Genomic DNA, 16,105 nt, shown 5'->3' on the forward strand with positions numbered 1-16,105 from the left:
TAAAAGAACCAACACCTTTGAAGGTTTGAAGTACAATTAGATGTTTGCATTCATCGTTAACTTGCATTGCTTAACTAAACATCATCACATTAAACTTGAGTCAATTTCCACCACTATACAGCTACTAAACCAATGCATGTTGCACGTGTAAATGGAGTTTGTGATTGCAATCATGGAGCCTTGAACCAATATCCAACACCGTGTTAACTGTGTGATCTGGGCTAATCTGATAGAAGGCATTCTTTCTTAATAGTCTCGGGTGTCCTTCAATGGATTTTGGTGGCATTTTTGTGCTACTGTGTAATTTAATGCTGATCCAGTCCAATGCACCACCAGCAGGTGCATTCCATGCGACGTGCACCACACTACATTGTTCCTACACAGGCTACTGTATCAGAGAAATAGTAGATGTATTATTTTTTCAGTGCCACAAACAAAGCTTAATCAGCAGCATGCCTTTAAACTGGTTTCAGTTACATTAAAAACATATGCAACGTGGCATTTTCTTTGCCTTCCCCGTTTATAATGTACAGCAGCTGTGTGGATTTATCGAAAGGACTTCGTATATGCATCTGGCATTACTACCTCTGCAATACTGAACCCAAAGTAGGGCAAATGCTATGCATTTCAATTCTGGACCCTCCACAAAAAACTGGCAATGTAAACATGGATGGATGATCTCAAATTTGTTAAAAACAACTGGAATTACAGAACAAATGCTAGTAGGATTGCACGCAGTCTTATTTCCTGAGGCAAAGATAAAACCAAAATCCTTTCCATAAATAAGCCATGCAAATAAAAGCTTTCAAATCACAATTATGTAAGAGTCATGATTGTTCTGCGCACCTATTTTCTTTCTCTGTTGACGTGGCCCACCCTACCATAAGCTGCACGTCAATCAAATTGCAAAGGTTAGTTTGGTCACATAATGTGGCTTATTTGTGGAAGCCAATTATGACAGTTAATGCATCCCAAGTCCTCGAGGGACTCTCTGCGGTACGTACACTCACAGGAATCACTTTTTATTTTTTTCTACTGTCAAGTGTTGTGGAGTGAGTCATCTTCTGCTGGCCTCCAAATAAAACATTGTGCTCTCGTGAAACATGGCGTTTGTTACTAGGAGTGTACCGAATAGGGAAATTACTATTCAATCAAATACCGAATAGTTGGTCAAAGTATTCGGCCGAAGCCAAATAGTTAACTATGGGGGAAAAGTGTGGTTCCTGGACCCGGTAATACAGAAGTATGTTTAATAGGTTACCAGACATTTGGTCGAAAAAAAAAGGTCGACAGGACAAATGGTCGACACCATTTGGTCGAAAGCCAAATGGGCGATTTTTTTTTTTTTTAGTATTTTCACTTTTTTTTTTTTGGGGGGGGGGGTCCCGCAAACTCCTTTTTTTTCTAAAAAAAACCTTTTTTTCCCTAAACGAAAACCTAAAATATATATATATAAATAAATAAAAAAATTCAACCATTTGGCTTTCGACCAAATGGTGTCGACCATTTGTCCAGTCGACCTTTTTTTTTCGACCAAATGTCTGGACACCTGTTTAATATACTGCTGGAGAAAGATTATGGAAATGGCGCTACATTTTCCTATAGATACGTGCACACTTTCTGACCAGTTTAATTATTAAATATGCATAGGAAAATGCTACGCCATTTCCATAATGTACCTGCACTAGAATAATATATTCTGCTGGAGGCACATTAATTAAATGCCACCTTCGCTGGTGTACTGTATGTATTTTGATCTCAGAATTTCTCCAAGGATTTCATTTGTAGACCCTCCGTGATCAAAATTCATTCAGCATACCAGCGAAGGTGGCATTTCCAGCAGCCAATAAGCAAGTTGGCTATTGGATGCAGCACCCTACCCCATCAGTTCCACTCTGTGATTAGCCATCTTCTCTCTGTTTGGGAGATGATGGGCAATCATAGAAAGTGGACTTCGGTGTCGAGTGAGTATTCCAGAATGTATTCGGTCTAAGCCGAATAGTTGTATTTCAGCTGAACTTCGGCCGGATACTCCCTCAAAGACGAGATTCGGTACACCCCTATTTGTCACATAGAAAACAATGTGGAGAGACAAGATGGCCGCCATTATGGAGTAGATGCAGCTTTGTGGGCTCTGCGTGTCTTCTGTGAAATTAAAGCACTCTCACAGGAGCTGAGAGGATTGGTACCTTCCCCCCTCTATCCTACTGCACTGGCAACAACAGGGACCCCCTCTGAGGGGTCGGGATTGCTCTGTTGACACTGTAGAAGAAGGGTGTTCTCCAGTGGAGTAACTTTGCTGAAAATGTTGGGGGGGACATGACATCTGAAAAAAAGGTGCCCCAGCCAAATGAATGGGGACAAAATGGTGTGCCATGAAAGTTGGGGGGGACAAACACCCCTGTCCCCCCCTAAAATTACACCCATGGTGTTCTCCGACCACAGGCAGTGAAGTCCTGACACCTGGGGAGCAGTCATGATGGACAGAGAAACTGTGCGGGCAGATGCCTTGAATTAGCGCTGGAGGACCCTCAAGCACAGTAAGGAGTGTGGTGGGAGACGCAGTGTTTATCGCACCAGGTGAAGCCTATGCCAGTGTAGGGATACAGGGAGAGAGCAGGCCGAGCTACGCAGCATCATATGGGGCTCCCGGCGACCAGCTGGACTACCACGGCAGGCCCAGCAACCCGGGCCTCCCACTGATGATCTGCAGCAGAGGCTATGGCTGCTGAGAGGAGTCCAGACACGGTCGCCCCCAGCCGGAGGAAGAGGGCACAGAGACCAAGACAGCATCGGCTCCATGTGGGAGAACAAACGGAGGGAGCTGAGGCAATCCTAGAGGCCTGGGGGCTACCTTAAAACAAGAAGTGTAGCACGTGCAGAGGTAAAGAGCGCACGGTCACCCATGACTGCTTGCGACAGAATGCAAAGTAAACGGAAGGGGCCCCTGCAATAGAGCTAAAGTGGCCCCTGGTTCAATCTCCAAGGGGGAAGGAGTAGCGACACCCCCCGGGGAGAGGACCGCTTGCGGTTATCTGGAATGAGGCCAGCCATCTATAGGACCCGTTAGGGTAGAGGAGCATGAAGCAGTCCTGAAAGAGTAAATGCCGAAGGGCACGCGCCAAATCAGAGGCGCAAGACTCAGCTAGACGACTTGCTTAAAACCGGCTCGCTACAGAGTCTCTTGAGTCCCAGGGAGCCCATACAGGTAACATAATTAGCAGGAACAATGGCGGCGCGTCCAGGGCCAGGGGAGACCCCGTCAGCAGTGGGGTTGACCAGACAGGATCTCCATCAGGGCCTCAAAGATTTCATAGGCACGCTCATGGCCTCATTCCAGACACAATTTCAACTGCTAAGAACTAAAAGGGACATTTTGCACCTGGGTGAAAGAATTGACTCTTTGGAACGCAGTCTGCAAGAGTCGAGCGAAGATGTCAAGACGAACAGTGAGCTACTTGAAAAACATAGTAGATTCACCCATAATCTGGAATTGCAAACGGAGGATATCGAAAAAACTTCCAAAAGGTCGAACATTAGAGTAAAAAACCAGAGCAAATTGGGGATAATATGCTGAAAACGCAAATGCAGACCCTATTTGCAGGGATCCTCGAGATCAGCCAATGAGAGAATCGACAGAGTGCACAGAATGGGACGGAAGGGAGGTGGAGCCAGATCGCGCCCCAAGGATGTGTTTGTGGCACTATCATATTACCCACAAAAGGAGAAGATCCTGCAAGCCACAAGAGCAAATGAACCACTAAACATCAACAGCACCCGTATCCAACAGTTTCATGACCTTGCCCTGAGCACTTTGCAAAATAGGAAGGAAATTGGCCCAGTGGTAAGGGAGTTGGCCAGAAAGTACATTCGATACAAGTGAACCTTTCCGTTTGACCTTCTTTTCAATTGGGAAGGTGTGCAATGCTGATTAACGTCAGTGCAGGAGGGGTGCGCGCTGGTGCATAATGACTCGAAGGAAGACCAAAGGTGGCAGGCATCCACCATACAAACTGTCAGGAGAATGAGATCTTGGGAGTTGTCCACAGTGGAGGGGCGGTGAAGGAGAAGAAAACTGAAGGCCCCCCACAAGAGTGAGACAACAAGGAGTGATGCTGGGGGTTCCAAGAGGCCTGAGTCAAGAATGGAAGGCACATAGGGGAGGGGGAGGGGGAGGAGAAGGAGCAACAATTACCTGTGAGACTTCAGTGGGAGTAGACTACAGAGGAGGTATGGGCAGGGGTGGCTGTTCCGGGGCGAAACGAGTGGTAAAATAAGCCAGGGGGAAGGAACAGGGGAAGACCTGACTCAAGTGGGTTGCGATGGGGGTGAACGGAATAGCAGGGGCCTCCCTTTGGAACAGCCCCACTGCCAATCTGAAACTTGAGGCGAGCCATCTCCTGTTCTGGAAGGACCTCAAGACCTTCCTCTTTGCTTCTACCTTCGCTCTCCCTCTCCCCTGCTGATCTATCTGCTTCGACACAGTGCGCCTGGTTTACCCTTTGATTTCAGGCCCAGGTCCAAGCTCACCCAGCCACTCACCTACACTGGCCCTGGCAACCCTTGCACTTGGGTCTGTATCTGTTACCCTACATTCCCCTTAAATCCACTGGGATAAAATTCCCGCTGGAAAACTGGCAAAAGGTTTGGAGGGACATTCCCAGAGTAACAAGCTCTATACAAATACAAAATATGTGGTACAAGATGGTGTTTAGGTGGCACTACACACCAGTCAGGCTTCAGAAAATGTTCCCAGACGCATCTCAAACGTGCTGGAGGGGCCGTGGAGGCAGGGGAACGTGGTCACACACCTGGTGGGATTGTCCCAAATCACAAAACCTTGAGAGGCAGTATCGTCCACATTTGGAGAACATTTTAGACCGCAGCCCTGGGAAACCTTGCTGTGATTGAGGGAAGAGGGGGATATTCAGAGAGCAAGGCAATGAGAAGACCAGTATGTATACCGATTATAGCTGCAATGTTGTTAATAGCGCTAAGGCTGGAGGGAGGAAGAGGCACCCCCTACTCAAGACTGGCTCTGGAAAATCTGGGAATTTGTGGTGCTAGAGTGGGTAACCTATGCCCTCCAAGATGAGAGGGTGAGAACTTCTAGTGACTAGAAGAAGATTTGGGACTTCTTGAAAGGGGACTTTCGAAATCCAGTGGAGCCCACAAACACTGAAGCTGTTAGATGTTGGATTGACTTCTCGCTTGCGGAGGTATGTAGTTATACTCCAGTTGAGGCCATTTCTGGATGGGGTTTGGGAGGGTAGAGGAGGTATCATTTAAGCACTTCTATAGTAATCCGGGTATCCCATGAGACTATGTTTGGTTTTGTGCTAAAAGCTTAATAAAAAGAAGTACAAAAAAAAGAAAAAAACAATGTGAAGCTCTATTATAGAAATTACTTAGCGCATCCCTATTAACAGGATTGTCACATATACCAATGTGATACACAAAGGAACAAAAACACTTCAGAATGCGTAATCTCCCATGCACACTTCCTAATACATCATTGAAGGGCTAACCTGAAGGACCTGGGGGAAGGGCATTCAAAGTTCACCAAGGTCCAGAGTCATCAAAGATGAGGGGGAAGAAACATGGAGATTGTTAGCAATTTTCACACACAGCAATACTGAGCTAAGCCCAATGCATTTGGGTTTACCTCTGTATTAATTTACTTGAAATGTGAACAGAAACCAAACTATTACCCAACTGTGCCAATGCCAGACAATGGGAAGAGGAATAGGTATTTTCCTCCAGGAATGGTTTCAAAAATTACACCAATTCCATTGAATAAGCAATTCCCAGATTCAGTGTTCTTTATTTGCATGTACTTTGGGAATACACTGTGAAGACAGTAATGGGTTAATGAGTCCCGTTCTAAATTTGACTTGGGCTTTTGGCAAAGAACACTCCTCACAAAATGCATAAAGTGCTTAATGTCATTTAGGAGTGGGAATAGGTTGGTTTTGCCACATAGATCGCTGCTGAACAATTCAAGACAAATTAACATGCCACAAAACTTGATATTCGAGAGAGAACATTACTGCGCAAGTTTCTCTACCAAATGAAATTTGGGGAATGCAAACATTGTGGGCGATGTGCCATTGCAACCCCCCCCCAATACTATTTACATTGAAGAAATGAGGCATTACCAAATCCAGCATTTCCCCTTGATTCTATTCAACATTTGATTTGTTTCCTGAGACTTGTGAAAGATGGCGAATCACCAGACGAGAAGGCCTCTGAATAGAATAGCAACAAAGTAATGCTCAGCCGTAGGCAGTAGCCACACAGAGTCAAATGGACAATTGCCAATAAAAAATAAATAGGTTATTTTGGTGTTATTCCACTAATACAATTTTTCCGATATGCAGACTATCAAATATGTGCAAAATACACACTTTATGACTTAACTTACTTGTTATGACTGAATAATAAGGACAGGTTTTCTATCATATTCTAGAATGAATGGCCTGAGGTTGGCCAGGCCATTGTTTCCAAATTCAGTCCTAGTACTTTGCATTTCCCAAGCATATCCAGGCCCAGTAATGCTCTTTCAGGAAGACATTTCCATCAGACCGAACACACACTCCACAAACATAGTGAGATGTAGGCAGGAAGCTGTGCCGAGGTCACTTGACCACATGAAATGACTAAACAATAAGCGCAGAATGGTGCTCAGTGATCATATCGGTACAAAAAGCTTTGTCACGGGTCAACAAGTGGTATTTCTCACCGCTAATCAACCTTCCCAAGAAACGCTTGGAAAAATATAATTATATAAACCAACTCTAGTCCACAATATGAAGGGAAAGTGCTGGATAGAGGGAAGAAAACACATTGCTACCCAAGCCATGTTTTTTACCACCGATAATCATTGGATACAGTGCAGAGCATGGTGCCGAGACGCAGACAACCCCATGGACTAGTTTGCTCATGCTCAAATGCAAACATAGATTTGATGTGGTACAGGAAGTGGTTTTCTTTTTACGTGGATTGTGCAGAATTAAAATATGTGGTGTGAACATAAAAGTAAACATACTTTACATAAACAGTGAACAGGGTAGTTTTGTGCTCATTATTGATCATTTTGTGAATCATGCCGACATGTGAACAACAGAATATAAGTGTGTTTGCGTTTTCCTGCCAGGCATTCCTACAGCCAAGAGTGTAATTCAAGTTATAGTGTTTTCCCCTTAATATCTTATTTCTTCAGAAAAATTAGATATGAAGGAGACCAGTTTAGATGTACATTAATGAAAAATAAATGTACACCCATTAAAAAAAAAAGGTTTGGCTTTAAAAGGAATCCCGGGGCGGCAAAACGTAGCATGATTAGCATGGTGGTTTTTAGTTGCGCGTCACATACCTGGCCTTCCTGGTGCACCCGGAATCCCAGTACTCCCTTTTGGACCTTCTGTGCGTGGGCCTGGCGGACCTGGGGGCCCTTGCACCCCTTGAAGTCCAAGCAAACCCGGGAATCCTTGATCACCCTTTGCGCCTGGAAATCCTGGACTTCCTGGAGAGCCGGGAAAACCTGGCTCGCCTTTCAGCCCTTAAAAGAAAACAAAGATAACTGCTGTATAACAGGTTTTCCAGGCAAAGTGAGCCATATAGCAAGCATAACAGTAATGTGTCAAATTACCCGGCATTCCTTGCAGTCCAGGAAGGCCTGGAGATCCAAACCCTGGCAGACCTGTTGGCCAAAAAAAGAAGGAACCATCTGTAAGATTGCCACATAGACATTAAACAAAAATGAATTGCCACGGTCAGCAGCAAGAAAGGCAATGGCACCCTATAGGAAAAGGTCAACAGTCCAGAAAAAAAAAACATTAAAAAGCAAAAGGAATGAGCTCCTAACCTGGATCCCCCTTTTGCCCTGCTGACCCAGGTATGCCATCCTGTCCTGGTTGTCCTTTTTCACCCGTGGGACCCGGTTGACCAGGGCGGCCACTATCCCCTAGAGAAAAGAAAAAAAAACAATACAACATGGTCCTGCTCACAGTCTGTTCGTTAACAAAACAGACACCTTCAAAAGTACATTTATTTTAGAAATGGCGACTCACAATGTCTGAGCACTAGCTTAGTATCTGTGGTGTCGAACAATTCATCATAAAAAAACAAATAAAAGAAGAATTCTACTAGAGGGGAAAAACAAAGCTTTGCCATTGACCTGCTTTCGTTCTAGGAGACCATCCATTTTAACTTTAAAAGTGCTACCAAAATGAATAAACATATTTGTAAACAAATGCAAGCACAAAAGCAAGCCACACTGAATGTGGGAAGTTGGCAAATCTATATGCCGTATGCCAAAAAAGTCCTACTTGGCTTGACAAAGCTTTGGACGTTGGTTTTAGAAGGTTGGTGCCATATGAATTATGCAATGATGGATGCTTAAACATGTACCACCGATGTTGGATGTGTTGAGTAGTCAGTGGTTTAAGGTGAAACACTGAGTGTATGAAAAAGGATGGAAGTTGAACGGTTATTTGTGATTTTATCACTGACAAAACATCTAAACAAATGTATAAAGACTCATGATTGACTTTAAAATAATAACGACATACCTGTTACATCGCCCATATTATCTACATGCAGATGTATATATCTACTGTTTCCATAGTCTGTGGCTGCTTTCTTGTGGACCTTTTAAGAATTACAATGCTGGTTTGTGTCTTTTCACTTTTACCATATTACTTTCTACCTATGTTTGCCTTGCCAATACCCTTTACGGGGGGGGGGTACTCCCCTGACCATAGGGTCCACTTATACCTGTCGTTCCTCAGTTTCGTCCACCTCTTTATACTTTTTTTAAACTGAAGACTATTTGTTTTGTTCTCACTCAAACCCAAACCTGCAATATTATCGGCAATAATTCATTATGTTTCCACTCTGGCACTGTTTTCTACCCTCTTCATTTTTGTATTTCATTATTTGTACCCCTTTATTTATTGTGTCTCTATTTCTTTCCTGCAATCACGGATTACCAGTTGAATATGTGGGTTGCTACTGTTGTAGAGATTTGGGGAAAAAGACAGCCACAAAATTATACTTTTGGCAACTTTCAGGCCACCCAAGTACTTAAGTACTTTGCAAACAAAAGGGGCGCAGCTACAGCAGCATCACACATTTGCGGGAGAAAATACACAAGCTAATCCCGAACCAAACAGAAACCTAGTCCGTGGCACGAGACAATGGGCAGTTTGGTTATTAAAAAAATCCTTTCTGTCTCGGCATCACAAGGTTCTCAAACAAGAGGAGCACTTGCTGGCTGAAAGCCAGGGATTTCCTGTTTCCTATTTCATTACCTTTGAGGCCTGGTTGGCCAGGAGACCCGGAGGCTCCAGGGGGCCCATCGAGACCCTTTGATCCTGGGAAGCCCGGTGAACCTGGAGAAAATTGAAACATGGAAATCCAGTGAGTCACATGAGTTGAATAAGCATGATCTAGAGCAGACAGTCCAAGTAATATTCAGGCATCTAGTGAGGAAAACTGTAATAATTCATATGTGCTAAGCTGATCTAATGCAAACTGTGCATGATGGTTTATACGAGTATATGATACCAGCAACAGGCAAGTCCAGCCATAGCCTGCTTTTCCAGATTCCATCTTTCCAAAACCTTTGCAAAGCCACTCCATCCAAATAATATTAACAGAACCAGTTACACATTACCAATAACACAGTGACCCAGAATTGTGTGCATCAAAGGTTACATGCAACCCTCTTCCAAATGGCATTCATTCCAAAACACTCCCTTTCTCTGGGATTTAACCCTCTCTTGATTATCACTTTCTTAACGGTCAGGATTATCACACTGCTGAGCATTAGGTTACTTCCTCCACAGACATCTGTTGAAGGATGTAGCAACACTTATTCTAAGTGAATTTATGGAGGTCACAAAAAATAGTGAATTTCATCTCCACTGGTGTTTTGCAAATCATCCCCTTACGTGCTTCAAGCCCCCAACACTAGTGATGATTTTTCATTGCCTTTGCTAAGAGTGAGGTTTCTCAATCTCACTCTTCTGATGTACTCCTTTATGTTCTCAGACATTAGGTCACCTTCAGTTTATGTTACCACTACTGGACAAACCTTCCCAGTACATTGACATTCATGTTTTTCTTATGATAGCACCCTGTAGCTTCAGTGAAGTGCTGCCTGGTGTTATGAACATTTTTCTTTTTGCTGTTTACCATCCATACATTTCTATGGGACACCCTATCATTTTGCTTTGTCTGTACGCCTGTCCTGACTTTTTGGAGGTTATTAAAGGCTTGTGCTTTACTCTCCTTTTCGTTGTGCTTATTGTTATGGGGAAAATGATTATTCTGTTATACTATTAGTATCTGGAGACTAGTTCTCTCTTTGTGAAGTTCTTGCATTGTTAAAAAAGCGCCAGATCATCCTTAAGTGAGGTGTGGTCAGGATACGTTGTATCTTTATAACTTTTCTATACTGGCTCTTGGGTTACTTTTACAATGTGCCTAGGATGAGTTGGTGGCATAGGATATTTTTCAACCCTTTGTGTTATACTTTTTACTCACACACATTTGCATTTACTGCAAAGACCTAATAAAAGTGGCTAGCAACATAAGATGGCCGTACCACAAGGTTTCTGCTCGTCCTTTGCCCATATTACTCTTTGGCCTTCTTCCTGGCTTCTCAGGCCCGGAAATGCCATATATGGAATGCCCTATCCCATGGAAAACTGCTCCTTTCGCAGGTAAAAGGGTGGTTTGTGTGTGAACCCAGATGTGGGGGCTAGGACCGTCTTGTCACAGTACACATCCTGGTGCCTGAATGTCTGTTGCTGGGCAGATGTTGGGGCAAGTGGCTATCCATGATTGGATAGCCACTGTCAGTTTGAATGGTGCAGATCCTTATCATTGGTGGACCTGGATGAGCTTCCAGTCCACATCTTGGATAAAAGGAGGAAGAGAAGCCCTTTGAGGACCATAGGACGACCCCTGCAGCTGACAAGCACCAACTCTAGTGAAGTACCAGTGAAGCCCTGCTCCTCTGCCTGATCTCAAGAAGACCTGCGTCACTGCTTTGTCCACGGGACTGCTGTAACAACCAGTCTTGACCCCTGTGCAAGGATCGCGCCTTTGAACATTTTCATGTGTCCCATGGACAACCAGTGGGCAGACCAGCTCTCTCCTCGGCTACCTCGCTGCAGCGGTCGCCATTCAGAGTGCATCCATGGAAATTAGAGGATCTTAAACGAGTGTAACAATACACCTGCTCCTGAATTTTCTGCCTTCTTGCATCAATGGAAGCTGTGCTGGACCTACTCTGTCGTTCATCCATTGAAGATCGCATGTCGCCGTCTGAGTGTGGTGACTACTGTTGCAATCCATCTTCTTGGTATCCTTGAGGTATCCTGTAGCTTCTGCACCACAGATGTTTTCATCTTTTCCTTGTCTGGGTGTTAGGCAAGATTGTATGCAGAAACCCTGTGGGAGACTACACCAGTCTTGTCCTCTTGGTATTAGGGAACCCACTTATTGGTATAGGTCTGTACTACACAAGTTGGTAGTGTGACTGAGCAGCCAGACTTATCCCAAGAGGGGCAAATGTGAGATGTAGAGCTGCAGCATCAAAATACACAAATACAAGTATTCAAATAACACGCAATGTCCAACAATCGAAATACACTTCATAACACATTCTCAGAATCGAGATAAGCAAGAAGAAATTTGTTAAAGATGCTTCATACACACTTCCTACACCCTGGGGTGACTTCAATTACTAGGACAATGTTGCCATTTATATATTACTTTTGTACTTGGTAGAACTATGAGGTTGTTGAAAAGGCAAGGTTAACGGAAGGAAAAGGTTAACAGGTTCTCATAGCATGTGAGCACTTTTAAATCCCCCAATGAAGTCTAGATAGAAACTTTGCACAGCAATATTAGGTAAACAACCTATGAGGGACAGTTAGAATCAAAGTCAATGGGACAGAAGATTCTGCAGGGAGCCAGGACAGCCAAAGTCAATTGGGAGCTGAGGCACTTCTTAGATAGCAAAAGGTCTTGCACAAGTCAGAGAGTTTGTTGTAGAAAATCACTGTTGGGCCACAAGCTGTTACACTTGTGAAAAGTTAGAGCTAGAACAATTCTAGAAAGGCAGCTACTGCAAATCTCAACTGAGACAAGCAAGCTACAGACAAAGAGGTAAGTACCCCTTAGTCAGAACAGTAACCCTTAGGTTAGAAGTAGAGGTTCCAGCTGGCTTCTATCCTGGTTGCAGACTTGCAGATCATGAGTTCCTGGGCCTCAGTCATGGGGACAAGAGGGAGGACGTCTGGACAGCAGTTCCGATGTCGGCGGCAACTACTGGCTCTTTTCAGCAGCACTTCAGGGTTTCAGCTACCGGCAAATAGCACCACTGTGGATCTTGAACACTAGATGGGCTCCTTCGCTCCATGAGTCCAGCACTCTGGTGAGGTGACTCGAGCTTGGATTGTCCTGTTTCGGGAGTGTCCTCAGGATCTTCCTGGAGCTTCACTCCGTTATAAATACGTTGCTCTCGACTACCGATTTCTCGACCCCTGGCACTCAGTTCCAGCAGCAGCAAAGAAATACAGCCAGTTGGGGAAGGTTCTCCAGCAAAGTTCATCCTAGGGTTAGTTGGTCCCACCAACCCAAGGGACAATTTGCCCTTTCCAGAGCGTCTCTTGTCGATTAGGAAAAGCAGTTTTCAGCACAGCAGCAGGGCTTCACCAGTCCAGGAGGATGCAGCAAGCTTCTCTTCACGATTCTTTCATTGGCTGTTTCTTCCAGTGGTCGACTCTGTCTTCAGTTCAAGAAGCCTCGCCTTTTATGCAGGGTTCTCCCATTTATGCACAGCCTAGCTGTCACTCGCACAGCAGGGTGGCTGTCCTGCAAAAAACGCCAGCCAGCTAATCATGACTGGGTGCATTCAGGTTACCAAGGAGACTAAGAACAGGGAGTTTCGGGCACCTCCCTCGCTTCCTGCCCTGCCAGACACACTAGCCAGAGGCGGGATTCAGCACTGAAGCCCGCCAAAGCCCGCCAAAGGCAATATGAACAAAGGGCTTAAGCATGGTTTGGCATGCAGAGTAAAACCCAAGAAAGACCTAACAAACAAGAAATGATGAAAAAAGAAGACTGGGGCCATTTTTACAAAATGGTCACCCATGGGTGCTATACTGCATCTGCGGATTCAGCCTGTGGTAGAAAAGCACAATGGTAGGAAAATTAAACCACTGCCACTTGCCAATTGAAGCCAATTAAGGTTGTGAGGGTAACATAAAAAATGTTACATGAGTAGGTAGGAAAAGGGGTTACTAAGCAACAGCACTTCACATAACATGGTGTGTACTGGACCTACAAGGGAAAGGGTAAGTAAAGTCAATTTCACTTTACTATTCTTGGGAACTGTAGTTCACCCAAGGAAAGGTATTTAAACCTTTAGAGAAATCTTAAGGATTTCTCCGTGACACTGCACTGAAGGTGCTGTGTCCCCCCATACAAAAATAGATGCCTATGGAGTTTGTCAGAATCCAAAAACAAAGGAAATTTAAATCCAAATCAGAACAAAACACGTGAGTGAGAAAAAGGGTTCACTCCAGGGTTAAAATTAAAAAGCCCTAAAGTCCAGTAAAACAGCTGGGGCTCTCTAAAGTGGGAGGAATTTAGCACTAAAATGAAAAATCTCCCTAACACTGGGTATTTTACTAGAAGTTGTCTTGAACCAATTCTTATCACCGCCACCAATTTATACTAAATCCTGAACCGCAATGTGACCGCTGCACACGCAACCCCTGGGCCTTTTCCAACCTTTGGACTCTTTTAATCATAACCACTGGCATCACCAATCTCTTCACAAAGCTACCTGTGAAGTATATACTTTTAAACTGGTGACTTTTGGGCACAAGTCCCCAAACCACCTTAGGCCTGGGCTTTATAAGATCAAAGGAAGCCGTTCGATCATTATACTGAAGTATCTTTTCTAATTCTGATGCTTACCTGTGTTTCACTGGTTATTGAATCAAATGCTTTCCTATATCTCCTAAGGGTGAATGCATGTATATGTTTTGTAAGGGTTGCTGTGACAATGTTTGACTTGAAGTGTTTACTTGCTGAGTGTGTCTAATAAATAACTGTATTTGTGTACTTACCTGTCAAACTGGAATGGTGTTGGTTTGTGTCGACTCATGTTGACCTAGATTGCTCTTGCATCCCTTCTTAGACTGCCCATCTGCTACCTTACATTGATTGGGTTTGGCTAAATTCTCAGTGTCTCCATGTTCACTATAATAGGGTGGGCTCCCAAAATCCTCCTCCAGAGTTGATTCTGGAAACCCATCTTAAAAGCTACCAGAAAGTATAGTGAGAAGATGCCCATGTTTTCTGGAGCTCCAGAACTCGCTCAAAGGCATTTTTTAGAGGCAAAGCCTGGACTTTACTTTCTAGCAGTTCTCAGTATTCCTGTGCCTTTTCTCATTTACGTAGAGGTAGGTTGCACATTTCAAGTATCAATTCAATAAATACTATAATAATAAAATAATGATATTCAGTATCCCTCGGCTACTGATGTCCCTCAATGCATGGGTATATGCTGTTATACGACCACCTACTGGAGAATAATTGGGATGGGATCCATATCTCTGAGTCATTGTTTTGAGGAGGATGCTCTTCTTGAGCTTTGTCTTTTACCTCTCAACTTTCCTCTGTGTGTATGTCATGAGAGTCTAGAGTAGGAATTGTCCTATGATTGTAAACCAGAGTAATAACTGGACCTGGTTCCGGCATGTTAGGTTGATATTTGTGTATATGGTGCAGCTCGGAAGGACTGCCCGTTTGCCTGAGAAGTCCTGGTCTGGGAGTTTCTACCCAATATCTGACCAAATGTTTTAACTATATTTTGGTCTTTTTTTGTAATCTTTTTCTCGAGCCTTGTCTACTGCCTTTCCGAAGAGTTGTGAATCTTCTATTGGCTTTTCTAAGAAGGTAGCTTGGGTCTCAGCCTTCAGTTCTGTTCCATTTAGCCAGGCATTTCACTTGCTAACAGCTGCTCCTGCTACCTGTCACCCTGGTCCTGCAGCTGTATCTAGGATATCTATAATGATGGCATTGGCCGCTTGTTTTCCTTCCTGTATTATCTTGTGGAAGGCCCTGTGATGATCAAGGGCCAGATTATCAAAGCTTTGCACTTGTGAAAAAGTGGAGCAAGCAAATTTAGCACCCATTTTGCTGTTTTGATAATACAGAATGGAGCAACCAGGTTTAGCTCCAGTTGGTATAATCAAAAATAAATTCACCAGGGCAAAATGGAAGCAGGCTGTTTTATTTACTAAGTTTGCTGCATAGCTTGAAACGAAAAGGAGTAAACATGTTTCTTTTTATGTTATGCCGCAAACATAGTACATCAAGGGATTTGCCAGTTCATCGCATCTTGATCAAATGATCCTAAGTTTCAGGATGAACTCTGAAACTTAGGATCATTTGATCAGGATTCGAGGAGCTGGGAAATCCCTTGATGTGAGGACCGAGTGCCTCTGTTGAAACTTTGAGGACATGCTGCTTTTGCTAAAAGTTTTACTGTAAACTATAAAGCAATAAAAATAAAAAAAATGTTATGCCGCAAGCATAGTACAAAAAAGTCAGATTTATTCTTGCCCTAATGACAAAACCAATTTGCTCCATCTTGCATTATCAAAGCATTTGCTCAACATTTTGCACTGATGCAAATGTCATATAATCTGGCCCCTGTATGCATTTCTTTACCCAACTCCTCCATATCATCCCATAGCGGCCGGTTGGGTCTGCATTTTGAGCCATCCCACGACGTGTTGCGACCTTGCCGGGCGGCAATACAGCAATAGTCTGGGACCTCGAGTCATTGTGCAGTGCACGAGCTTCTGAATCCTGAATCTCACTGAAACTTTGGGGGAAGCCTGCAGGACCTCTAGACACTTCATTTGAGTCCTTGAAGAACTCTCACCAGAGGTCTGGACCAGATTAGCGACGAGAATCCGATCGCGATATTCAGTCTTCTCCTGGCTCCTTCAAAAGGGTACGAAAACCACAGAGACATGACCAGCCTCGAAGAAACTCTTGTCTGCAGCCT

The 16,105-nt window shown here is 44.0% G+C and overlaps 1 protein-coding gene across 1 annotated transcript in view; it reads right to left on the reverse strand.

Moving 5' to 3' along the window:
* The window catches only part of COL4A5 (collagen type IV alpha 5 chain), a 568,084-nt gene that overhangs the window by 110,897 nt on the left and 441,082 nt on the right, over window positions 1-16,105 (reverse strand). The window contains exons 38-41 of the mRNA XM_069612627.1: window positions 9,315-9,395; window positions 7,868-7,966; window positions 7,652-7,702; window positions 7,376-7,561 (exon numbers count right to left, since the gene is read on the reverse strand). Coding sequence (XP_069468728.1) covers window positions 7,376-7,561; window positions 7,652-7,702; window positions 7,868-7,966; window positions 9,315-9,395 — 417 coding nt within the window. The remainder of the gene's footprint in view (window positions 1-7,375; window positions 7,562-7,651; window positions 7,703-7,867; window positions 7,967-9,314; window positions 9,396-16,105) is intronic.

The sequence above is a fragment of the Ambystoma mexicanum genome, chromosome 5p (genome assembly GCF_040938575.1).
Source record: "Ambystoma mexicanum isolate Mex_15411 chromosome 5p, UKY_AmexF1_1, whole genome shotgun sequence".
Lineage (NCBI taxonomy): Eukaryota > Metazoa > Chordata > Amphibia > Caudata > Ambystomatidae > Ambystoma > Ambystoma mexicanum.